General features: G+C 45.8%; 1 protein-coding gene across 1 annotated transcript; it reads left to right on the top strand.

The window, feature by feature from the left end:
- The first annotated feature begins 1,721 nt into the window (after positions 1–1,721).
- On the top strand, positions 1,722–26,090 carry CRY2 (cryptochrome circadian regulator 2). The gene is made up of 12 exons (XM_069858070.1): positions 1,722–1,958; positions 5,033–5,141; positions 7,665–7,807; positions 17,223–17,407; positions 18,703–18,791; positions 19,815–19,955; positions 20,465–20,776; positions 21,845–21,996; positions 22,147–22,349; positions 22,856–22,945; positions 23,461–23,602; positions 24,086–26,090. The coding sequence occupies exons 1-11, from the start codon at positions 1,759–1,761 to the stop codon at positions 23,598–23,600; spliced, it is 1,764 nt and encodes a 587-aa protein (XP_069714171.1). The 5' UTR covers positions 1,722–1,758; the 3' UTR covers positions 23,601–23,602; positions 24,086–26,090.

Raw genomic sequence — 26,090 nt, 5'->3', positions numbered from 1 at the left:
GAGCAATGAGGTGTCCCCTCAGCCTCCTCTTCTCCAGGCTAAACAACCCCAGCTCTCTCAGCCATTCCTCATAAGGCCTGTTCTCCAGCCGCTTCACCTGTGTATTCTTTAAGTGTGAGCAGCTTCTATTCTGCTATTCTTTAAGTGTCAGTTGCTTCGGCTAAATTATTACTATTCTGTTTACCCTTAAGTGTTAGTCCTTTCTTTGTGTTTATCTCGAGCTGCTAAACAATGGTTATCCTGTTCATCAATGGTTAATTCACCTAGCACCATATCATATCGAGCTGCTCGAGAGTGTCCAGAGGGAGAGCCACAAAGCCGGTGAAGGGCTTAGAGGGGAAGCCATATGAGCAGTGGCTGAAGTCACTTGGTCTGCTCAGCCTGGAGGAGACTGAAGGGAGACCTCATCGCTGTTTACTGCTTCTTCACGAGGGAGGGAGGAGGAGCAGGTGCCGATCTCTTATCTCTGATGACTTGAGGGCTTGAGGACTTGAGGGAATGGCAGGAAGATGTGCCAGGAGAGGGTTAGGCTGTATATTAGGAAAACGTTCTTCACTCAGAGGGTGGTGGAGCACAAGAACAGCTCCCCAGGGAAGGGAATTCATGGCATCAAGCCTGGCAATGTTCAAGAAGCATTTGGATAACGCCCTCAGACATGTGGCAGGAATGTTGGGGTTGGCCTATGCAGAGACAGGAATTGGAGTTGATGATCCTTGTGAGTCTCTTCAAACTCACGTCATTCTTTGATTTTACCATGCCCCATGCATGATGTCTGGCCACCCCTACAGACAGACACTCCATTTCTGCCCAGAATATATTCCTGTCTAATGTAGAGGGGCTCCTGCTCCAGGTTTCATGACCAAAGATACCTTCTCACTCCTTTTTGGTGCAGACTGCCCTTTGCAGTCCTTGATGGGTTTGGGTTTTTTTCTTCTTTGGTTGGTTTTTTGTAGGTTTTGGGGGGTTCTTTTTTGTTTGTTTGACTGGGGCAGGTATTTTCTTAGGTTTTGAAGAGGGGTTCTTTTTGGTTTTGGGGGTTTTTTAGGGGTTGGGGTTTTTTTTGGTTTAGGGATTTTTTGTTATTTTTTATTTGGGGTTTTTTGTTTCTGCATTTTTTTCAGGGTGGTGGTGTTTTTAGTTTTTGAGGGGTTGTGTTTTCTTTGTTTTAGGGATTTTTTGTTCTTTTTTGTTTGGTTTTTTTCAGTTTTTTGGGGGGTTGGGTGCCTGGCGTTTCTGTGGAGTTGTGTCATTGAGGGGGGGTTGGCAGGTTTTTGTTCTGTTTTTTGGAGGCTTGGAGTTTTTTTTGTTTAGGGGCTTATTTATGCTTTTATGGGGAGTCTGGTGAGGGGTTGGGGTTTTCTTGGGGGGGATGAGGGTGGTGCTTTTGGGGTGGAGTGTTTTGGGGGGGATTTGTTTGCTTTGGGCAAGTTGGGGTGGGGGGCTTTGTGTTTCGTGGGGGGTTCTTTTGTTCGTTCGTTTATTTCTTGAACGGACACCTTTAACGCGGCACCCCGCGGCCCGACCCGCTGAATAAAGGCCCGGGGTGGGGCACGGCGAGAGGCGGACAACACCCGCCACGTCCTCCACCGCACTGGCCCGCTGGGGCGGGGGACGGCAGAGCGCATTTTATGCTCCCTCCGCGCGCTTTGGCCACGCCCCCTCCGCCATGATTGGCGTCGTCAGCCAATCAGCATGGAGGGGGCGTGGCCAAAGCGGGCGGTGCGCGCGCGGGACCCGCAGCCGCCCTCGGTAGCTACTATGGCGGCGGTCGGTCCGGGCCCTTTCCCGGTGTCGGCTCCGTCTTTTTGTCGCTCAGTGCATTGGTTCCGCCGCGGGCTGCGCCTCCACGATAACCCGGCGTTGCAGGAGGCGCTGCGGGACGCCTCGTCATTGCGTTGCATCTACATCCTGGACCCTTGGTTCGCGGCCTCGTCCGCCGTGGGCATCAACCGCTGGCGGTGAGTGGAGAGGGTCCCCTCCTAGTCCCCGGCCCCGGGGCAGGGCGGAGATTGTCGGTCCCGGTTGGCCCCGGTTAACCGGCCCGCGTGTGGGAGCGTGCCTTCAACTTTATGTTATGTCATTAAGACTTTTCTTCTTGGACGCTGGGGGAATGGATGAGAGTGGCAGCCAGTGGGCGTTTGGTATCAGATAACGCTTTTTTTTTTTTTTCCCCTAAATTCGGAGATGGGGAACGCGATGGCGCCGCGCCTTCCCTCTGCCCTTCGGCTGCAGGGTGCGCGTAGGCTTATGCGCACGCCTGCCTCCTTCCCATCCCCTGAAGTTTTAAGGAAATATACGTTGGCTGCTGCTGGGAAGGTAGAGGTGAAGTTGTTCGGGCTTTTCCCCCTCTCTACAGACTGGAAAATTTATATAGAGAGTTTGTCATATTGTCTCCAGTTGTGGAATCCTCAACCTAAGAAGGATATGGAGCTGTTGGAACGGGTCCAGAGGGGGGCTACAAGGATGATCAGAGGGCTGCAGCACCTCTCAGGTGAGGACAGGTTGAGAGAGTTGGGGTTCGGCCTGGAGAAGAGAAGGCTCCGAGGAGACCTTATAGCGACCTTCCAGTACCTGAAAGGGGCTACAAGAAAGCTGTGGAGGGACTGTTTACAAAGGCATGGAGTGATAGGACAAGGGGGAATGGGTATAAACTGGAGAGGGGCAGATTTAGACTAGACATAAGGAAGAATTTCTTCACAATGAGAGTGGTGAGGCACTGGCACAGGTTGCACAGAGAAGCTGTGGCTGCCCCATCCCTGGAGTTGGATGGGGCCTTGAGCGCCCTGATCTAGTGGAAGGTGTCCCTGCCCATGGCAGGGCGGTTGGAACTAAACATTTGGAAACCCAGCCCAGGTAGGGTTTCTCCTCTCCAAGACTCCCCTGCGTACAAGAGAAGCAGATCTGCACTGCCCTGCCCCATCGAGGGGGTCCTGCACCCACCTGGCGTAAAATCCTTTAAGCGCTCTTTGAAATGTCACGTGTCTTTGTGTTCGTGAAGCTGCATTTCTATCCGATTGCCTCTGCTGTGCACCTTAACCTCATCTTAGAGGAGTGGGGTAGTGTGGGTGATGTCTAAGCGTTTCTGGAACTCACATTAGAGAATGGCTTTACCACAATGTAGATGTTCAAATTGCAGAAAATTGTGGATTCTCTTACTGCTTAAATGTAGATGTTCGAATTAAAGAAAATTGTGGATTCTGTTACAGCTAAATATGTCAGGAGCCTGAAGTGATCTCTCTTAAGACCAGATTCTTCAGGCGGTAGCAGACAGAAATGCCTTTCACGTGCTGTTGTTGTTGCAAATTGTCTTCGTTTTTAAGAACAAAAACAGTGCCCCAGACGATTAATTCCTGATCCGTTTAATCCTTGTTTGTTTCCACCAACATTGTGGAGGGAGGGAAGTAGATAGTGATTTCATTTATATTGTATTCATGGAATATTTGAGCAGGTCAGGTTTTTAAAAAATCATGCTTTCTTGGAAGTGTGTACCTACTGCAGATCTTGGGAATTAGCGCTGCTGGCTGTTAGAAAAAAATGTATATTTACGTATATTTAGTGGAGTTCCATGAGTTCCTATTTGGAACCTTGGATTTATTTTGCTGTTTTTTTATGCAATTACTTGTATTTAGAGTTCTGTGTTCCAAAAGCAAATGTTTGTGTTTTACCTACCCCCCAGAAATTTGTCATGTTGAAGGTCCATTATTATTTAACTGCATGGGAATGTGTGAGCTGTATAAGACTAACCCTTTTTTGATTTTAGGAAGACGATAGAATGTTGATATTCCTACATAATACCTGGAAAGTGGGCTGGGGATAGGGGAGTGGTTTCTTTTGGTTGCCCAGACCTGGTTCTGGGTGTTCCGTACTGAGATACTGGGCCCTTCTTTCCATGAACCTCGAGTCTCTTTATCCCTCAGGATATGCGGAGGGACCTTGTTCTGTCTCAGAGCTTGCCAATTCATTTTATGGGCGGTGCGGTTGAGAGAGGAAGTATCCACTTTGCAGGGCAATTGTAGCTTAGCATTCCTTAGCTGTGTGTGATCTTAAGGGAGCTGATGCAGATACTCAGTCTTGCGGGTCACGCTGCAGAGTGTGCATACAGGAATGAGGGAGACAGAGAGGCTCACTTATAAAGGGTTATGGGTTTGCCAGCAGTGTCACAGAGATTAAAGTTTTAAAGCTGATGTCTTTTGCCTTGTTAGACAAAAGGAAGTGAAGTTACAGTGTAGATGGGGTGATACCTGTGGTTGTGAAAGCAAAGATGACACATTTGGTGTTTTGTAGCATAATGCAAGATTGGCAAGGCACACCATTAAATGCAGAAAGCATTTAAATGCTTTTTTACTGTTTCAGTGTGGGAGGGAATAGATGAATGTTTTGTCATGTACTCATCTTTGTGTCTTCATAGTGGAAGATAAATTGTAGTTCTGTATGCAGCTGTTCCAGCTACAGATGATTCTTGCCTTGGGAAATCTTGCTGCTCAGTCTCTTGCTATCCTAATGAGCTAGGAGTGTACCTTTCTTTGCTGTGACATTGCCTGTTTGTAGCCAGAATTGTAAAACTTGCACAGTAATTCATTACTTTCCTTAGAAGAGTGTACCAACATCTTTCTACTTCATATGGAAAATCCCTTCTGCCCCAGAACCCATGAAAAAATACATTATAGGGAATTATATGGTTTATACTTTTATCCATGTCGCAATGTGGAGAGAACAACTGGCAAGGGTGCTGGCAGCTCTGAGAGAGAACACAGAAAGGGGGTTACAGGAAGAATAAAATCCTGGAAACCTCTTGCATCTGGACAAGTGGAACACGCGTATGGTTGCCTGGGTGCTGGCTGGTGCTGCAGCCTCATTGCGACTGGTAGACAGACCAGGGATAAATACAAATTCTTGTTTTCTGCTTCTTGTCTTAACTTTCAGTTTTATTTGGCAATGAATTTTAGCTGGAGTTCCATGCAAATTCTCCTTATTTGTATTTTAGCTGTAACTGGACTGACTGATACTAACTGCGGCTATTTCTTCTCTGCAGATTTCTTCTCCAGTCCTTGGAAGATCTGGACAACAGTTTAAGGAAACTCAACTCTCGCCTGTTTGTTGTGCGGGGGCAGCCAACAGATGTCTTCCCAAGACTCTTTAAAGTAAGAGAATAAAGTAATTTTCTGGAGCATAGTGAAGAAAAAACGATGTCCTTGTTTTCCCTCACTAATGATTTACTAGTTGTTTGGAGATCTCCTCGGCTTCTTTTTATAAGTAATTCTTCACTATAACAAAGTCTTCTCTTTAACTATAACTAACTACTATCTGTAAGGGCCAGCTTGGCAGCCAAGTGCACTCAAACTCAGACTTGCAAAAGAATGTAGGGTGTAACCTAGTACCAGGGTGCTTGGTCTTCTCTTTGGATCGTGGTCTTTGCCTTTGTTTCTGTAAGTCAGGCCTCCTAGGGCTGTACTGTAGCACACTGACTCCTGTCAAAGTCTGGTGTTTGGAGAGAATCGGCCAGATGTGCTTTTTGCTGCAGTCTGTGTTGTGTGTTGCCTGGGTAGGTGAGTTAATGAATATCCTGTATGTGCTGTAGCAGAGCTGAAAAGAATGTCGCAGGGGGTTGGGGGCAGTTGTGCTGTCGTATGGTAAGTGTATGGCTTTCATGGGAATTCAGGCTTCTCCAGAGCTGCTGCTCTGAACAGTGAATTAGCAGCAACTCATGTCTTGTTGTCAGCTGCTGCAGAGAGGACAGTTATGTCATGTGTGGTAATGCAACACTTAGACGTAATATAATTTATGTTTTGCTGCCAGTAGCTGAGCATGTTATCAATAACAGTTGCTGGAAAGGCACTATTATGTATGGCTAACATGAGAAGCGCACTTGTTAGCTCTGTAATAACCTTTGCAGAGGTTTTTTGTTTCACGTCTGAACAAATCTGCAATTTTAACTCTTCTATCAAAGAAAAGGGTCATTTGTTCTCTGAAGTTTGCACACAGTCCGTTTGGTGTGGGTTTTTTTCCCCTACAGTTTTTCTTTGCCACAGGCTAGATACTAAGAGACGAGTCATTCATGACTTTTCTTTTGTATATCTACAGCAATTTATTGGCTTACAGTTTACTGTTTTCTGGTTGGTTGTGCTTTGCTTCCTGTGTGCTACTGTGGTGCACGGAGTGGTAGGCTTCTCAAAACCATAGGGAATACATGAATGTGAAGTTTTGTATTCTTACTTGAAATCTCTGTTAGCCTTAAATGTTGTTTTTTTCATTCCTTTCTTTGAAGGCAGAAATGTATCTTTCTTTAAGACCAAGGCCATCTTTTCCAAGCCTTCTAGTTGATACTGTCTTGCTTGTAAAAGAAAGAAAAGCTGGAGGAGGAGGAGGACAGGTCTTGGACCATGCCTGTTTGACCCTTGCTGTCATGTTCTGATTTTGAAAAAAATGTTTGTCTCTGAGACAAACATTCAATGGTACATGACTAATTCTGTTCTCTGTCCTTCCTCATATTAATTTTAGAATATAATATGGGAGTTTGGAAAAGAATGGGGTTTGTGCAATTTTCTGCTTCTAAATTCCCTTCCTCGTCTTTGGCATTATTTTTTAATGATCTTTACTGAACTAATCACATACATTCGTTGTGTCTTGTTTCTGGTTCCAAGATGGAACACGCTGTCCTCTACTGAGGTGATTTAGATTGTCTCACTTGGAGAATGTGGTTCACGTCTTAGTTGTGTGAGGGGTTTTTTTAGTGTCTCTGTAGGGTTTTGGCTGTGTTTGACTAAAGTGTTGGCTAAACAAATCTGTGGGCTGCTGCTATACTTGATGGATGTCTTGAGAGGGTTGCTGTGGAAACCATTAAACCTCTTCTCATAGGATTCATTTTCTGAGGAAAACTAGGCCGTAGTCTTTGAAAGCAAACTGTGCTCTAGAAAAGACTGGAAGAGGATGAATACTATTTCATAAGGCCTATTCCATGTAATCTGTGAGGGATCTATTAAAGGTGAGAAGATACAGAATAGGTGCGTGGGTTGACTAGGGTAAAATAACTCCCCAAAGGCAGGACTTGAATTTAAATCTCAGCTGCAGTATCATACTCCAGTGTGCTGACCAGAAAGTTCGCTCAGTTGCCATCCTTTGTCCTGCATTTCTTTTTTCATGTCTTTTGCTGTTTGGGTTGGATGTTGGCCCTGTATTATGTGCTGGCTTTAAAGACACAGTGGAAAAAAATTAGAGTGTATTGTTTTTACTTAGTGGTAGTCCCCATATAAAAATGCAGGGGTTTGAATGGAACTTGTATTGAAAGAGCACTTTGAAATGCTTTTGCTGCAAATGATGGAACAGGATAGTAGGGTTACTTTTTTACAGCATGTGCAATAAAAAAAGGTGGTGTTAGAGGTGCAGACTGAGCTGTAACGTAAGAACATTAATAGAGAAGAACTCAAACCTACTCTGACGTGTTTTAAACTTAACATTTAGGAATTTGCATAGCAGATGTGGTGTTTGCTAGAGCTGATAAAACTATTGATTCTTCGGTTACCTTGACTCCAGACTGCTGTTCCTCACAGGAACCCTCTCTTAATTTCCAGGACTTAACACTGGCCAGGAATTCTGACATCCTTGTTCACAATTGTGCTGGTTAGAAAGAATCTGTTTGACAGCTGTGTGTATTGTGTTTCTTGCAGGAATGGGGAGTCACTCGTCTCACCTTCGAATACGACTCGGAGCCCTTTGGTAAGGAGAGAGATGCAGCTGTCGTCAAACTGGCCAAGGAGGCTGGCGTGGAGGTGGTGATAGAGAACTCCCACACCCTATATGACCTGGACAGGTATGGGGGGAGCAAGGACGGAGGTGCTGTTTGGGCTAGGCTGGGATTGTCACCAGTGAGGAGGCTTCAGTCTCCTCCATTACACTGATTGCTGTACGTTTATCACTCTCATCCTGTCTGAGCCCAGAAGGTGTCAACAGGATTACTCTGCACACTCACACTTTTGATTAGGGCACGTCAAAGTGCTGGCGGTGATGTGAATGTACAGAAAGGTGTTGCCTCAAGCTTGTTAAACTCTATTTGACAATCACTTAAGTTGCTCAGCTGTGTCCTATTGATTGCTGTCTTTGAGCATGTCCTCACTGTATGGACTGCTTTTTTTTGCTTCACTGTAGTAAAGATAGTTGAGCCATTGTCTCAAACATGTTATGAAGGCAGGACTTTTAGCTGATGGATGTGCCAGGACAGCTGGAAGAAGTAGACAAAGGTAGATGGGGGCAAACTTACCTTATTCTAAAACATGAATACCTTGTCTTTGCTGCATATTTGCTATGAGGGAGCCTTGCCTGTACGTTAAGTTTTATATATTTACTATTCTGTGTAATGTCCATATATATGTGATCTCCTTAAACAGTGGAGCCAGTCTTTCATCTAAGACTGAGGTATGCTGACTTCAGCCATGGTCCAGTACTGTTCTTACTGGTTGCTTGGTTTTTTGGTTTTTTCTTTTTTTTTTTTTTTTTGCTTTTAATGACTTGTGCCAGTAATTCTGAATGTAGATTTCCTCCTATAAATCTTTAGCATCCATAATGTCCTATAGGAAGGACCTCTACGGTTTAGCTCATGCTGCGTAGAAATATTTGTCTTTGGATTGAGGGGAATTCTTCTTGAACCTGTCTCATGAGCAAAAACTGCTTTCTAATTTTTGCATTAGGAGAGACCGTGAATGCTTATTACATTCTCACTCTTTCAGTGTCAGTGTCCCTCACATCCTTCCTCATGCTGTCTGTTTTTTAAGGTGGAGGATCCTAGTTTACTTAGTTTTCAGGAATCTGTTCCATATCTCTTCTAAGATTTGTCCCCTTTCTTTATACTTCTGGGTATTTATAGAGATGGAGAGCAGTGGTGAAAACTGTAGCTAATGTTCAAAATGTGGGAGGGACGTGGATTTGTGTTGTGCTATAATGTTTCCTGTCTTCTCCTAATAGTTACTAGCATTCTTTTTGCTTTTTCACAGTGCTGCTAAACACTGACCTGATGTCTCCAGGTTTCCTTACAGAATGGTTATAGCTGTTTGAGAGGCTGCTACTATATAAATGAGTTTAAGATTGCATAGCCATGCATATGGAGAAATAAATGACCAACGCTGCATTTCATCAGATATTTTTGTCAGCTGATTGTGTGGTATATAGGGAAATTTTTAAGTTGCCTTTCATTTTTTTGCTCTCTGAGGTAGCTTCGTACATCAGCAAAGAAGTGTCATCATGCACTTTTTCATCCTTTCCCAGATAGCTTATGAGTAATGTTGAGCAGTACAAGCCCTAGCTTAACTCTGTGTAGGATTTCTCCTCCTGCTACAAAATGGATTCATATGCTGTCCTGTATCTCAGAGAATTTTCTGTCTGCAGGGCCCTTTTCCTTTATCGCAATTTGGTTTCTTTAAAAATTTTCAGTGAATGATCTAGTCAGATGGCTTCTGAAAATTGTGAGTGTATCAACTGAATCTCCCTTGCCCCGAGCTCGTGTGTCACTAATAGATTTTGAGGCACAACTTCCTTTACTAAGACTGGATTAACCCTCCAGTGTATTGCATATATGCATGCGTTCACTCATTCCATTAGTATTTTCTGCCTATCTGCCTAACGTGCATATCAGACTTTCTATTCTGTTGTCCCTCTGATGCCCGTGAAATGTTTTTTCATCTGGAGTCATATTTGCTTTTTTTATCCTCTTAGTATTTGGACATTTTTAAGGCAAGTGCTACATGCAGCAGCTTTTAGTTTGGGTATTTCTTGATGTCTTCTACAAGTCCTGTGTGAGTGCTTGATGGTCCTGGCAAGCTGCTGCTGTTCAAGCGTAGCTGAGTTTTGTGGCATTTCTTCCTGACCTCTCAGTCTGTGACATCTGATACATTTCCTTAAATAGATTCAGAGTGGCAACTTTCCCAGATACCTCTGTAGTGAATACACATGCAAAAATAAATGGATGGGGGTTTTGCCATGGTATTACAGACTCTGCTTTGGGGTTTTTTTGTTTGTTTGTTTGTTTTGTTTTGAGTTGTTCACCTCTTGATGCTATAGATGTCCTGGAGTGTCTGTAAAGGGATTTTTTTTTTTTAAATTATTTATTTATTTAGTCTTATTTATGTTTTTTTTTAAAATTTCTCAAACTTTCATTTGAGTTGGGAGAGATGCAAGGAGGCTGCATTTGTGGCTTTTAATTTAAACAATCAGCTTGGGTTTTTTCTGTCTTTATTTGGCCTTCATTTTTCTGAAGGATTTTGCCTTCTGTTATCTTTAATACTATTCTTTAATTGTTTTGACTTTTTGGATCTTTCTGAGATATTTTTTGATGGTTTGTGTGCATTTGTTGAATTCGTTTTTCCCCATCATCTTCAAATCATCTCTGCCTGTTGGTGTTTTATGTCTCCGCTTGTTCCTTTTGCTTAGTATGTTTCCTTATTTTTATGCAGCTCTCTTCTTGAACTAAAAGCCGTTATGGTATTTTGTTGCTCCTGGAAGGATGTTAAATTGACGCATGCTGTAGTCATGGTTTGAGCAGGCAAATGATAACTAACATCTTCAGCTGTACCTTAGCGCTACCTAAAACCTAGTCATGAATTGCCTTTCCTTGTGGGTTCTTGATTAATTGTTTTATGGAGCAGTTGTTCGTGGCAAGTAGAAAATTGGTTTTTGGGAGGTGGCGGGGTATGACAGCTACCTAGTCTGTGTGGAGGCAGTGAAGTCGCCAGTTACTCTGACGTTTCCTGGTTCTTGGCATCTCTAATATTTCTCAGCAGATGGGAATACAGTTCTAATATTGTGTTTCTCCTGGAAACATCTCTTAGAGTGTATCACCCTCTAGTCATGTTACCCAGTCATTCACAGTATGTGTTGTCCCTCTGTTCAGCCTACTGTTTTTCCTACATAATTAGTAACCTGGTGGTAAGTGTCCTACTTCTCATCTTCCTTTAATCAAGTTTCTGACGAGATTGTCAGGCTTGTATTTTTTTAAACAAATTAAACTGATCTTTCACTACCACAATAAGTGATTCCAGCAGTCCTTTTCTTGTCCTCTGCAGTGTGTACCACCAGCTCCTTTTAAATGTTTACAAAGAGCCCGTTCAGTTAGCATGTGAATTTGAGCAGTTTTACCCAGAGGAAGATTACAATATGCTCCTTGTTGGCACCACCAGCATACCTGTGTGATTATTAGAGCATCTTTCCCCTCCTCCCCATGAAAGCAAGGAGCGGTCTATAGAAAATCAGCATCAGTGGTGGAAAATACTTCTAAGAAAGTCTAGGAATTCCCAGTCAAGATTAGCCATGTTCAGACTGTAGAAATTGGACAGAAAAGATAATCTCTTGGGTATCATCTTAGCCTGCTCAAAGCCTTTAGTTGACAATTATTCTGTCTGACAACTTCCAGCTGGCAGGTTGTTTGGTCCCTTCTCTGGATCTGCCTGCTTTCTTTTCCTTAGGATCTAAATCCTCTGCAGTCTTCTTGCTCATGGTCAGCACTCTGTTTTCCATAATCCTGGGCACACCTGGGTTATTCAGGGGGAGTGGTTTGGGTCAGAAAAGAACATGGTGCTCTTGTATGTTTGTAGCATGCATCAGGAGCAGCTTTTCCTCAAATATTCTAGCCTAAGGCTGAAATGATAGTGAAATGTTTTAGAAGGAGTGTGTACTAACTTAAAGGAACCAAGCACAGAGGAAGCATGCGTACCTTGGTGGTTCTGCAGTTCATAATTACGCTGCCAAAAAAGAAGTGGTTTATCTAAGGTTAAGGTTAAGTCAAACTTCTGTCTGCCAGATCTTGTTATCCTTGTCTGTCTTGCACGGTGCTCTGGTGTCAGGTGTTTCCCCCCTGCGCTAATACTTAGCCTGTCATCAAGTCACTTCACCTTTCATCTGCTCATGTGTGATTCTGGCGAAGTTTAATTGTTTGTGGGATATTATTGGTTATCTCTCCAGCTCCACTTTGAATCTGTAGAAATACCCTTTATCGTATGTACGCATAGCCCTTCACGGGCACTCTGGAGTGAGGTTTTAGATCAGAGCAATTACATAAAGTGGTGAAGTTAACTAAATGGTCTGTGTGAATTGGTAGTGGGGTGCGTGGTTGAGCAGCCTGTTTTCCAAGCACAGGCAGCCAGCTCTTCTGCCTGTGAGGAAGCACGGGGGGAGCACACTCAGTTTCTTGGCCAGAACCAGGCCCTGTCTTTTGCAAGTGAGCTGAGGTGTCAGGTTTTTGAGGCAAGCAGCTTTCCCTAGCTTGGTAGCCATTCTGCTGGGGCACTGTCATGGAGGTGGGAGTTGGAAGCTGACACCTGTGAGAGTGGGCATTCAAAGTCTGCAGACACTGCTGTCACAGGTGGCTCACTGTAGGATACCTTATAATCCTAGCAGCACCAGAACTATGTTTGGTCAGGTTTTGGTTGCCTGCTTTCTTGAGGTAAGGTGTGACTGTGGCTGACTGTCAAAAAGACCCTCATAACTTCTGTTATCAAGTTGCTACTGTCAGATAGTGCTGGGCAGTGTATTGCCAGTCTGGTAGCACAGGCATTTTCAGTAACACCAGGAAGGTTAGGTTTTATAAGACGGAGACAGTGATTCTGCCTCTCTGTATTCTGTTTCAAGAAAACTCGAATAACTGCCACGTAGTCTATAAGTTGCACTGGGGAAGATGGATGAAATTAAATTCTGGGGAGGGTCCTCCCTTTTTCTGTCATTTGGGAAAGTCCTGTGAGATTGTACTGCCTGGGTTAGAAGGCCAGTGGGAGGAAGGGCAGGAGTCCTGCTTGGGTGGGGAGTGCTTTCTGTACAAATATTTATACAGGAATCTGTACAAATGCTTTTTGTACAGAAGGCTATAGTGCCTGATATGCATCGTAGTATCCAATATTGTACAATACCCGATATTTGGTACTTCTTTTCATGGTGGTATTGTGAAAGGTGCAAACTTTGTTGCGTAATGTCCGTGTCAGGTGCTGTAAAATAAGCAACTTGCCCTGGTCCAATCTCATAATGATTTGTGTCCCAGATCCAATAACTGTCTATTTAGGAATTTAGGGGCTGTACTATGTAACTTAACTCGTACTCATCTTCTTAAGGATGTCAAATACAGACTCTGGCATCCACTTTCAAACCACAGTGATTTGCTCCTAGTAGCTGTGTTCACAGAAGTTGTAGCTGGGAATCTGGGACCTGGTGTGGTAGTGTGGATCTCGGACTGAGCTACAGCCTCAGCAGATTTGTGGGAGAGGACTGAAAAAAGATGCAGTATTAAAGTGGCTTCCATGCCCCCAGCACCTCAGGGCAAACACGATGCAGCTCTGTCAAGTTTTCCCTTCCAAGCTCTGACCTCCTCTGGAAACAAGCGAGCCTCACCAGAGTGCTGTGAACTGGAAACGACTTGCTTCTATTCTGTCAGCAGTGCTGAGCTTCTGGGGATCTCTGGGAACTGATGGGCTTGTTTGGGGGCCCCAGTGCTCAGAGCGAGCTGCAGAGAAGGTTGTGGTGGGTAGTATTCATGACTGTTTGTGCTCTTAACCATCTCTGGGGTGATACGCGGAGACAGCTGCGCATGAAAGCAGAGGAGATGCTCTCTGGTACAAAGGTTCGGGACAGAACAGGTTGCCTGTAAGGCTCCCCTCAGTTCACGTGCTGGGAGGGGTGGTAGAGCACACTGTGGCCACACTGCGATCGTGATTACAGCCTCACATTAAAGCGTACAGCGCGCATCTTGACTGCCCCCCCTGCCTGTCCTGTTCATAGAATGACAGAATGGTTTGGGCTGGAAGGGACCTTAAAGATCATCCAGTTCCAACCCCCCTGCTGTGGGCAGGGACACCTTCCGCTAGACCAGGCTGTTCAAAGCCCCATCCAACCTGTCCTTGAACACTTCCAGGGATGGGGCAGCCACAACTTCACTGGGCAACCTGTGCCAGTGCTTCACCACCCTCATCGTGAAAAATTTCTTCCTGATGTCTAGTCTAAATCTGCCCCTCTCCAATTTAAAGCTGTTGGTGACTGTCTTTTTCTCCCAGTGCTTACACCTTCCAAGCAGAGAACCAGGAGGAAGCTGCAGGAGGCTTCGTTTTCTAGGCTTGGCACCGCTGGACAGCCGGGGAGGCTGGGTCGGTGCGGAGCACACATGAGGAAGAGCTCGGGTCTGGGCGAGTCCCCGGCGGTGTGTGTCTCTCCTCCTCGAGACACGTGCAGCCGAGGGGGCAGGGCAGGCACGTGGAGCCTTGCTGAAAGCTGGGCTTAGAGCCCAGCCCCTTGCATAAGCTGTTGACTGGAATGGGTAGGTAAGGCTGCTCTGCCGCAGCTCCTGTGTGAGCTGTGAGGTTGGCTGCCTCTGCTTTATGTAATGCTAGCATCCCTGTGCTGTCTGCTTTGCTCTTAACTCCTTCCTCTCCCTGCCACAGGGAGGGTTAAAAATGGCATCTTTCACCCCAGGGAAACTGGCATTGGCCACGGGCTTCTCAAAGCGCTCTGTCCCAGGAAAAATAAGACTGTATGGCCCTAGCAAGCAGAAAATGCTTAGTGAGGTAAAGGAGTGGGGAACCGTGGCTGTCTTTTCCATAGCATGATAGGACACAGGCAAATAGCACGAGACAAATCTGCTTGTGACCTTGTGGCATGATGGAGGATGACGATTTCTCTAATCGCGGGGAGTGAAGAATGATGCAAACTGGGATTTGCCTCATCTGAGATAGGTGGAGGAGGGGTTGTTAACAGACTGGGACTTTCTGTGTCAGACTGGGAGGAATATAAAGTCAGAATCGGGCTAGGATATCACAAGGTGTCAGGGGAATGGGTGCAGGTCTGGGATTTGCCATCTTACTAGGGATGGGACACGTGTGTCTCCTAGGGGGGCTAAAGCCCTTCCTAAAAATCTAGCTAGGCTCGTTAACCGAGATTTAAACAAGATGTGAAGGAGGAGGGGGATGAGACCAGGCTAGATAGGAGTGAGCCTGGAATTGGGACACCAGTGACTCAGAGATGGTGTGCTGGTGAGGAGCACCAGTACATCTCCACAGAGCAAGTAGGGGCGATTACACCTGGGGACGGTAAGGAAGATACTGGCACTCTGGCATTAACTACTCCAAAGACCAGGCAATTGGGAATAAACTCTATTCCCTTTATGAGGGCTGAAGGTTCACCAGCCCAGCTGAAGTGCATTTGCACCAATGCACGCAGCATGGGTAATAAGAAGGAGGAGTTGGAAGCTGTTGTAGGGCAAGGAGGCTGTGATGTCATTGCCATCACGGAAATGTGGTGGGATGACTCATGTAACTGGAGTGCAGCTATGGTGGGGTACACACTCTTCAGGTGGGACAGGAAGGGTAGGAGAGGAGGCGGGGTAGCCCTCTTTGTAAGGCAGGACTTGGACACCATTGTGATGAATTGTGGTGATGAGGAGATTGAGTGCCTGTGGGTTAAAATCAGAGGAGCCCACAAGAAGGCAGTGATGGGAGTCTGTTATAGACCACCCAGCCAAGAAGAAGCAGCTGATGAGCTCTTCTATAAACAGCTGGGGTTAATCTCTAGATCGATGCCTCTTGTTCTCGTGGGAGACTTCAATCTTCCAGATATCTGCTGGAAGTACAATACAGCAGAAAGGAAGCAGTCTGGGAAGTTCCTGGAGTGTGTGGAAGACAACTTCCTTGCACAACTGGTGAGCAAACTGACAAGGGAAGGTGCCTTCCTGGACCTGCTGTTTGTGAACAGAGAAGGCGTTGTCCGGGATGTGGTGATAGGAGGACGCCTGGGACAAAGCAATCACGAGATGATACAGTTTTCCATTCTAGGTGAGGTGAAGAGGGTGGTTAGCAGGACAGTCACATTAAACTTCCAGAGGGCAGACTTTGGACTGTTCAGAAGGCTGGTTGACAAAGTCCCATGGGAGACAGTCCTTAAGGGCAAGGGAGCCCACGAGGGCTGGGAGCTCTTCAGAAAGGAAATCCTGGCAGCTCAGGAGAAAGCCATCCCCATGTTCCAGAAAAAGAGCCAACGGGATTAAAAAAACAGCTTGGTTGAGCAGGGAGATCTTGAGAGATATCAAAAAGAAGAGAAATGTCTATGAGCTTTGGAAGAAGGGACAGGCGTCTTGGGTGGACTACAGGAGGGAAGTGAGATCATGCAGGGAAAAAATCATGAGGGCTAAGGCCCAACTAGAACTTAAATTGGCTAAGTCTATGAAAGATAATAAAAAAATCTTTCTATAAATATATTAACAATAAAAGGAGGACTAGGGAGAATATACAGTCCCTGTAGGATGCAGAAGGAACAACAGTGACAGGGGATGAGGAAAAGGCTGAGGTACTTAATGCCTTCTTTGCCTCAGTCTTTAATTGTAAAGAAAGTTGTTCCCTCTGTGTACAAACCCATGAGTTAGAGGAGCAGAATGAGGCTGCCATGATCCAAGAGGAGGCAGTTAGAGACTTGCTTGCCCAGGTAGACGCCCACAAGTCTATGGGGCCAGATGGGATCCACCCAAGGGTATTAAAGGAGCTGGCAGGTGTGCTTGCCAAACCCCTTTCCATCATCTTCCAACAGTCCTGGAAGACTGGGGAAGTTCCACTGGACTGGAGGCTGGCTGATGTGCCCATCTACAAGAAGGGTTGCAGGGAGGATCCAGGGAACTACAGGCCTGTCAGTCTGGCCTCAGTGCTGGGGAAAGGCTGGATATTAGGAAAAAAATTTTCACGGAAAGGTCATTGGACACTGGAACAGGCTGCCCAGGGAGGTGGTTGAGTCACCTTCCCTGGAGGTGTTTAAGGGACAGGTGGACGAGGTGCTCAGGGACGTGGTTTAGTATTTGATAGGAATGGTTGGACTCGATGATCCAATGGGTCTTTTCCAACCTGGTGATTCTATGATTCTATGATCTTGGGGAGACAGGCAGTAATCAGGTTGAGATTTTATACAGAGGTCTGATGAGTTGCTCTGGGAGAGAGATTTGATGCTAAGGCTGCTGCAGCTGTGACTATTTTGGGATTTTTTCCTCCAAAGAGATGAACTAATATGTGAGGGTTTGTTTTATGTTGTGTTGGGGGCAGGGGGGTGGTTATAATATCCCTTTGAGGGATGCATCAAGTGCAAGGCAAGCCCATAAAGATTTCTATATCCGAAGTAAAAGGCTGTCTAGAGCAGCAACAGTGGGATGCAGTTTGGCTGTTACTTCCTTGTGTTTTCTGTGGTAGCTGGGCTGTGTTGTTTCACCTTACTTATTTTGCCTCCAGAATAATTGAGCTGAATGGTCACAAGCCACCCCTCACCTACAAGCGCTTCCAGGCCATCATTAGCCGTATGGAGCTCCCAAAGAAGCCAGTGAGCACCGTGATGAGCCAGCAGATGGAGACGTGTAAAGTGGACATCCAGGAGAACCATGATGATGTATATGGGGTCCCATCCCTGGAAGAGTTGGGTATGTGTTGAGAGTGAAGGGAAAGGTTAACTGCCTGATGAAAGGGATGGGATCTAGTGAAACTTGTTTCTAGTGGCTGGCAAGTGCCCAGAACAACTGCAGTGTTCTCATCTGACCTGGGCTGCCTCTAGCCATAGAAGCCGCATAATGTTTTCAGCAAGTGCTGAACCTCGTGAAAATAGACTGCTGTTGATGCACAGTGTCCCCTTCTAGCGCTGCTCTGAAACACTCTACATCTCCTTATGTTCTCTGCTATACTGACCATATAACCACTCTTATCAGTGCCTTATGTGCTCACCAGCTGCTTTCCTTCAACTGCTGTCTCTGAAAGGTTGCGTAACAGACCTGAAGAGGTAAACTAACTGTATACTAGGCTTAGATATCTTCGTTCAGTTATTGCCAACCAGTCCCAATTTGGAAGCTTAACAAGACACAAGATACTACAGAAACTTTTTTCATTCATCCTTCTATGCCGTATGAGCCTGTATTTTCCACAGAGCAAGAGACATGAGGAATGCAAGGCCTACATCAGGAAAGTGAATCTAAATACAAGAGAAGAAAGGATTAATGCAGAATACTGTCTGTGTGGAGCCTGTGTAGAGGCTCCATACTAGCTTTATAGGAGTATCACCTTGTACCTTAAGGCACAGTTTCAGTAGTCACGTAAAAGCAGGAGGCTGCACAAGTACCCCAAGGGTTGCAGTTCTGTGTAGATCTGCCTCGTTTATTGTCTGACCCAATGTGAGCCTGCCTGCCACCTTGCACTACTCTGCTTGCTGCGAAAGGAGGCTCCTTTCTCAGCCCAGAGCAGTGCAGAGCAACTGCACTATTGCTTCCCCTTTTGTATTGGTTCTTCAGCACTAATCCAGTGCCTTCCACAGCACCAGCTTTCAGCAGAATAGGAGGAACAGCCAGGCTATCTAATGAGCCACTGGTGTCCATGGCAAAGTATTTTGTAAGGCAGAGCTGTGGAGCCTGTGTTCCTTTGCCAGCTGCTGTGGCCTTTGGAGCAGAGCCCTGTGGGTAGTTCTGACACACAAGAGAGTGCTGGCATTTGAGCAATGGGAAAAGTCTCCAGGAGGTTGCCCGAAGCATTGCAAGGAAAGGACCTTGTAGTGCAGTGTCATAAGCAGGCCCTCCCCATGTCCTACATGACTTGCCTGCTGTAGAAGGACTAGAGCAGCAAGTAAGACATGTTAGGCAACTGCAGTATGTAGTGTCTTGATTATGTTCGTGCTTAATCCCATCCCTTTGTCTATGTGTGGCTTCAGATCTTACTAAATTCTTTCCCTCAGGCTTTCCTACGGATGGTCTTGCTCCTGCAGTGTGGCAAGGAGGGGAAACAGAAGCCTTGGCACGGCTGGATAAACACTTGGAAAGAAAGGTAACTCCTGTTACTTTAGTGATGATTCCTGCAGACTGTGTCTCTAAATGAGAAATGCTGAGCATTGGCCATTGCCCTGTTTCCCTGCCTTTCCTAACTATGGTCATAGCATTCACTTCTGGCAGGTGTGTTTGTTGTTATACTCTTGCAATATTTAGTTGTGTGTGGAGCAGTTGTGAGGGAGCTCCTGGGCTTCCTCAAACCCAAACAAATAGAGCTGTTTGAAGCATGTAGGATTCTTTTTCCTTATCTTTATTCCTCCATTTTCTTCAGAGGAGTGCAAACTTGGAAACTCTCCTGTGCTCCCTGCTACACACTGTATGCCATCTCCTCTGTCTTTACCTGAGATATTATCATGAGTACATGCTTGTAAAAGAATGCCTTCCCCTTGTGCATCAGCCTGTTAATACGGTGTCTCACTGGCTGACATTCCTTTAGTCCCTTGCTGAAACACCCAAATTTCTTCAATGGGGCATGTGTTCTTCATTACTGTGTACATGGCCAATAATTTCAGAGTAATGAAAGATGACTCAATTTTAAACAGTTTGCATGGGTTTAATGCTGAGCGACTTAGTGGCAGTTGTAGGGATCAAAGCATAAATTCTTGTGCTGATGAGAGAATAAACTGTTAACATAATGCTCCACAAAACAATCTGAATTTCTGTAAATTTTCTTATTCGCTGTGTGAAATGAAATAGACATACCTGGACATAGAGTGGTGTTAGCCTGTGTCCTTAGGAGCTCCCAGGATTATTAGTTCCTGCATGCAAAGCAAATTTAGTCCTTTTCTTGGTCAAAATGACTAAGTGGTTTAAATCCTCAAGCAAAGTTTTGCATTTCTTGAATGATGGGGTATGAGGGTTGGGATTGCCCACTTGAGATCTCTCCCAGTGTGATCGGAAGTGAATAGAAGAGAATGTGCTGTGAAACCTGAGCAGCTTCACCACCTGCACAGAGTTCTGCCCTTAGTAGCGTCCCATAAATTGGGGAGGTTTTTGGCTTATTTCTCTTGGATATGTTTAGGCATGGGTTGCAAATTATGAACGACCAAGGATGAACACCAATTCATTGCTGGCCAGCCCTACAGGACTCAGTCCCTACCTGCGTTTTGGCTGCTTGTCCTGCCGCTTGTTTTACTATCGTCTCTGGGAGCTGTATAAGAAGGTAAGACAAAAGGTTCATCTGAAGAGCAGGCTGGTACTGAGCATTGCATGATGCTGGTTTCCAGTCTGTGTGCCCAAACAGCTGCAGAAGTTACTGTTGCCTCCCTTGGTTTTGACTGTTGAGCTAAGCTTGTTGCTACTTCAAAAGAGCGTCTTTGTAGTGGCAAAGGTGAGGAAAAGTGATGCTCCTGTATATAGTCAAGCAGAACTTAAATCTGCTGATACCCTGTTCCTCAGCCATCATGACTCTTATGTCATGAGAGTGCAGAGTTTTTTACTGTTAGTTTTGGGTTGTTAGTCTTTTGTCAGTGTACTGAGCGAACTAAAAGCAGTGCTCTAATTTTACTGCCTAGTCTTTCTGGTAAAGGATGATCTGGAATTGAGCTCCCTTATGGAGCTTGTCAGTAAGTAACTTGGAAATTGTGAACAAATGCATGGGGGGGACTACAGCTCAGCTTAGTGAAGCTAGACCTTCCCAGCTTGTGAATACCCTTGTTCCCTTCTCTGCAGGTGAAGCGGAACAGCACGCCCCCTCTCTCTCTGTACGGACAGCTTCTGTGGCGGGAGTTTTTCTACACAGCAGCTACAAATAACCCGAAGTTTGATCGCATGGAGGGGAATCCCATCTGCATCCAGATTCCCTGGGACAGGAACCCTGAAGCCCTGGCAAAGTGGGCAGAGGGCAAGACAGGTTTCCCTTGGATCGATGCAATCATGACCCAACTGAGGCAGGAAGGGTGGATCCACCATCTGGCCAGGCACGCAGTGGCCTGTTTCCTGACTAGGGGCGACCTCTGGATCAGCTGGGAGTCAGGAGTCAGGGTGAGTCTGGCATTTCCAGAGGCTTGCAGGAGGCCATAAGGAAAACAAAGTCTCCCTGGCACTCACTGCAAGGATGGTCACACAGGTATGGCTTTTGCTTCGCATGTAGAAGTTGCATGGAAGAGAGGACTTGCTAGCAGTCTGCTATCCTGCCAACAACCTGACTTCTTTCTGCCTTCTACCGTGAGGCACTGGCAGTATTGAGAGTCTCCAGTAACCGTAACTAAAAGTTTGTGGGATCCACTGGTAAATATGGACTGGGGTTTGGGGGGCTTTTTTATTTTTTGTAAAAGTTCTCTTGCTCCATCTTGTTTCTTTGCAAGTTCAATGTCACTTTATAACTGGACCTTTCTCCTCACTGTACAGTCCGTCAGCATGCTGTGCCAGTCAGGGAATGCTCCATGACCAAAATCTGAGTCTAGAATCTCTCAAGGAAAGAGGACCGAAGACTCTTCCCTTGAGCCATCTGAAGGGACAGACAGTTTGAACCTATTTAGTGTACATATTGCCCTATGCAAATGTTGGGGCAAGGGCAACTTGTCACAAAGCTGGCAAAGCAGAGCATAGCTGAAAGTGCATCATAGGGTCAGATGCTAAAAGCACAGTGTTTGTGTATGGATGCGAGTGAGTGATGGCTGAAGCCTGCCTGCCTCTTAGTGGCAGTGTGCTCTGGGACCTTCCTTTTTGTTTTGGTGATTGTTCTTCTGTGCAGCATCTGCCTGCTTCCCATGGTTGCTGCTTTGCACTTGTTAGACCTCCCAAGTTAAGATCAATACCCAAGGCTTGCTGCAACACTAGATAGTGATTTAGTCTGTAACTGCATGAAAGATAAGCTGGTGTTTTATCAGCGTGAGCTGACAGTGCCTCCCTATGTGAAAGCGTCAGGACGTGAGAAATGTTGAGCAGTCAACTGGCTTCAGCCAGCAGATTGCTTCTTTGCTGATGCTCTGGTTCATAGGAGCTGTTCTTGTGGCTCTGTGCCTGCCATTTGAAATAGCATCCTGAGTCCTCCTGCCCCAAAACCCTGCTTGGGGAAGCTCTCACTGCCTTTTGCTGCAATTTCTGCAGGTATTTGATGAACTGTTGCTGGATGCGGATTTCAGCGTAAATGCAGGCAGCTGGATGTGGCTTTCATGCAGTGCATTCTTCCAGCAGTTCTTCCACTGTTACTGCCCTGTGGGCTTTGGACGTCGCACAGACCCCAGCGGTGACTACGTTAAGTAAGTGATGTGACCGGAGCTTCTATTTTGCTGGACCTGTAAGCTTAAGTTATTCAGTAGCTGACAGGTGTATGGCACTTTCTGTGCATTGTGAATGCTGTGTTGCTGAACTTTAAGTGCTGCTTATGCATCTTTTCACTTGTTTTGTAGGAGGTATCTTCCCAAACTAAAGGGCTTCCCCTCACGATATATCTATGAACCATGGAATGCTCCAGAGTCTGTGCAGAAGGCAGCCAAGTGCATCATTGGAGTGGACTACCCCAAGCCCATGGTGAACCATGCAGAGACCAGCCGACTGAACATCGAGCGCATGAAGCAGATCTACCAGCAGCTGTCACGCTACAGGGGGCTCTGTAAGTACCAACAATGTGAAAGATTCTATCTTCATGGGAGATAAAATCCTGGGAGGACAGGTCATGATTGGAAATTGATAGTACTTGTCTCTCTGTCCAGTCCTTGCAAGTGGAAGCAATCCCTGCCAAATCTACTCAGTCAGTTTCCAGGGTGAGCTCCATTGAGCTCTTGGACAGGTAAGAATGAAGTTTGATTAGTTTTGAGAGCTGGTGATATAGCACAGCGTCATCCGTATGCCATCAACAGTCCATTCACTTTAAAAAACAACTAGGCAGAGCATCCTAAATAAATATGCTGCTGAATCATGGCCTCTGTGGCCAGTGCTGGGTGAGCACAGCTCTGAATTCATCCTGCTTTGGGTTGTGGCTGTGCTGGCTGGTGATCATGAAGGTGCTGGGATGTGGATGTGCTGGTTGATGATCACCTAAGGTGTTACCATATGAAAGGCTTCTCCCACCCCAGGTATTTTTTGTTTCTTGACCATGATTGTCTTGCTTTTCTCTAGGTTTACTGGCATCAGTCCCTTCATGTGTGGAAGATCTCAGTGGCCCAGTCGCAGACTTAGCTTCAGGGCAGGGCTGCAGTACCGGTACAGGTGAGTTGGAGCCATTTGTGTGTTTTTGAAATAGTCTTATGTCAACTGAAAGGGTATGGGCAGGAGAGAGTGATCCTTATCTAATAAGAGGGGGGTGTGTTGTTAGGAAAACAGATCCCATTCACTTTCCTTTAGATTTTCTTCAATGTCCCCAGGGAGACTTCACTTCTAAAAGGTCTGAAGAATAGTTCATTAAAGTAAATCTTTTATTGCCTGTATGGGATCATACACAGCCACTTAAGGGAGAAGTGCAGAGCGCTGTAGAGCTAATTGGGTATAATTAAGTTGTCCTCCACTGAAGGAGGATACTTTTGGATTTGTCCTGGGGGACTTAATTATTCTGCTTTTAGCAAAGTTTTTTCCAAAGTTTTCAAGGAGGGTGTGATGATATCGCTCTGTGCTTGTGCACTCTATAGTCTTCCTACTCCCAGCTCTGTAGCGGGTTTGGCCAGTGACTGCTTGTGAGTAGATTTAAAGGCAGGGGAGCTGTTGCAATGATTCTTCTTCCTCTACAGCAATGAGGCTGTCGCAAACAGACCAGGCTTCTCCAAAGCGCAAACATGAGGGAGCAGAAGAGCTGTGCACTGAAGAACTGTACAAACGAGCCAAAGTGACAGGTCTCCACGCTCCAGAGATCCCTGGCAAGAGTTTATGATTGTGAGTAGTCCCTAGTGTGATCTGACCTAAACTAGCTTGTTTTGGCAGCTAGCAAGTCTGAATCTTATTTGCTCACTGCATTTTAGTGAATAAGATGGGTTTGCCTGTGGAGGGAGGTGGCTTCTAAGTGTAAGTCTATGGCCCTGTAATTCAGCAGTTGTCTGCCCTTTGGTTATTTTGCTTTTGCCGGACAAGCTGTTAACTCAGTTGCCCAGCAGAGAGCAGTACCCTGTTGCCAGAACAATCACAGAGCACAGTTGTTCATGCATTTTCTCTGGTGGGGCTGCTTCTGCTTCCACAAAGTGAGTTAGCAGGCAGAGTTGCAGGTGTGGTGAGAGGGGGAGGAGGGGAGCAAGCAAGGGTCCAATCACCTGCCTGAAATGCTCCAGATCCCTGGAGGGGAGGGGCTGGACACATGTTCTCCAGATTTTTCAGTATGAGGGAATGATCAAGGCAAATTCTCTCTTTTGCTTTCTCCTACAGCTAGTGACAAACACCTTGCAACTGAAGAGTGAGAGTTCTGAAGAGCTGACCAGGGGAGTAGGGACTGCTGCTACAGAGGGACTGGAACTTGTGATCAATACAGAATATCTGGTCTCATATAAATGTGTAATTCCAATAGCTGCCACAAAGGGGCACTGTGTTGCTTGTGCTTGGGAATACTGGGCTTTCTGGCCTCTAGGAGGCAAGTAGGTCTTGTCTCAGCCATGCCCAGAATCTGCCCACATTTAAGGGGGCAAGAGCCTTCTATCAACTTTGTTCACTCCCAGGTGTACCTTTCTTTTTTTAACAGTGGCTCTGTGCATGTGACTTGATGCATTGACGTAGGGAGCAAGATCTGCGGATCTCAGAAATAGTGAACATCCTTTCTCATCACTAGTACTTGGTGGTGCAGTGAGCTGTTAAATTCAAGTTGTAGTAGGAGTTGAGAAGGAAGCTACCACAATATCAGAAATATAATACCCATCCCACAAGAGAACAGGAAGATCTCAGTATTTCTCTTGTTAGGCTAGACTCACGGGGATGTTAATGCTTTCTGAGTAAATCAAGATGATACTTAAGTGGTATGGAAACAAAATGAAGGACAACTGTACCACGAGAACAGAGAGGTATAAACTGTCTGTACGCTTTGAAAGGCACTTAAAACTTTCCCTGCAGAAGAATCTCACTGCTGCAAAGTGAGCCATAGTGCTGTTGGCTGGAACAGACAGCTTCAGAGCAGTTTGATATCTGGGTGGGAGGAGGAATTCTTCAGAGATCACACCTTCATACAAGTAAAGCAGTCTCCCAGAAGCTTGCTGGTCCAAATAATAAGGCATTTATACCTGGGCCCCGCACTCTATAGCATTTCTTTCCCTGAGTGAGAGGTCTCTCAAATGGAGTGAACGGTGTCTAGTGTTTAGCCTGTGGAGTGCCTCACACTGATAAGGGATGTATTACACATCAGCTCCTTGAAGTGAGTCTTCCTTGGGCTCAGTCTGTTGTCCATTCTGTGTGGATGTTTGCTCCTTCCTGTATTGGCATCTTTGTTTCAAGCTCTTACAGAGTATACTCTGATAACTCTCAGCCTGCACACTGCTCTTGCCATTTGCATTCACGGTTGTGCTTTGTAGTCTGGCAGGGCAGCTGTATAGCTTTCTTGGTTCTTAAACCATACACTCCTTGGCCTGTTCCTGTTATGTCATTTCAGCATGGTGCTGGCAGAGTGCCTCTGCATGCCTTCCCACCTGAGAGGGCGAGGGAGGGTAGTGCTGCAGAAGAGCCTCTCCTTTGGCAGTTCTCAAGAGGGATTAGATCGAGCAGCTAATCCTGTGCAAGGGGCTGCTGTTGGCGCTGTTTCCATTTGCTGCCCACTATCTTTCATCCGCGCCTGGCACAGATAGTGTCAGGCTGTTTGCAAGCTTGTGTAACTTAACAGCTTGGGGAGCAACGGAGTTATCTCCCCCTCTGACTAGGACAATTAGATTCCATTGTGGAGCCCATGTTTGAACACAGAGCAATGGGGCTGCAAATAGGAACTGACTCAAATGTATCTGGGAAACCTGGAGGGGGTTGAATTGGGTCTATGAGTTAATTTATTGAATAGCTGAATAATCTTTCTTTCCTATTTCTCCCCCTGGGGCATTGACCCGAGATTCCTTTTCCCAAGGGACAGACTGATGAAGTAAACAAGACTCACTTTTCCTTCCCTTACTTCCTTCTGAACTATTATTCATAGAGTCTGCCTGGTGGATAACCCCATAATCAATGGGTTTTGTCTCCCTCGGCCTGACCAAGACCTTATTCCCACTGTCTTGAGGGTAGAACGGTATAGAGAAAAAGAGACCCTCCCCTTGTCTACTGCTGCAGACGGAAGAAAGGGGAAAGACACGCACTTTGTACACTTAGGTTTCTGAAATTGTGATTTCTGTCATTTGGAGAGTTTCATGCTTAGGCAATGATCTGTAAATACAATTTATATATATATATAAAATGTCTTTATCCCTCT

This window comes from Phaenicophaeus curvirostris, chromosome 5 (assembly GCF_032191515.1).
Source record: "Phaenicophaeus curvirostris isolate KB17595 chromosome 5, BPBGC_Pcur_1.0, whole genome shotgun sequence".
Lineage (NCBI taxonomy): Eukaryota > Metazoa > Chordata > Aves > Cuculiformes > Cuculidae > Phaenicophaeus > Phaenicophaeus curvirostris.
This window is presented reverse-complemented; position numbering and strand designations above follow the sequence as displayed.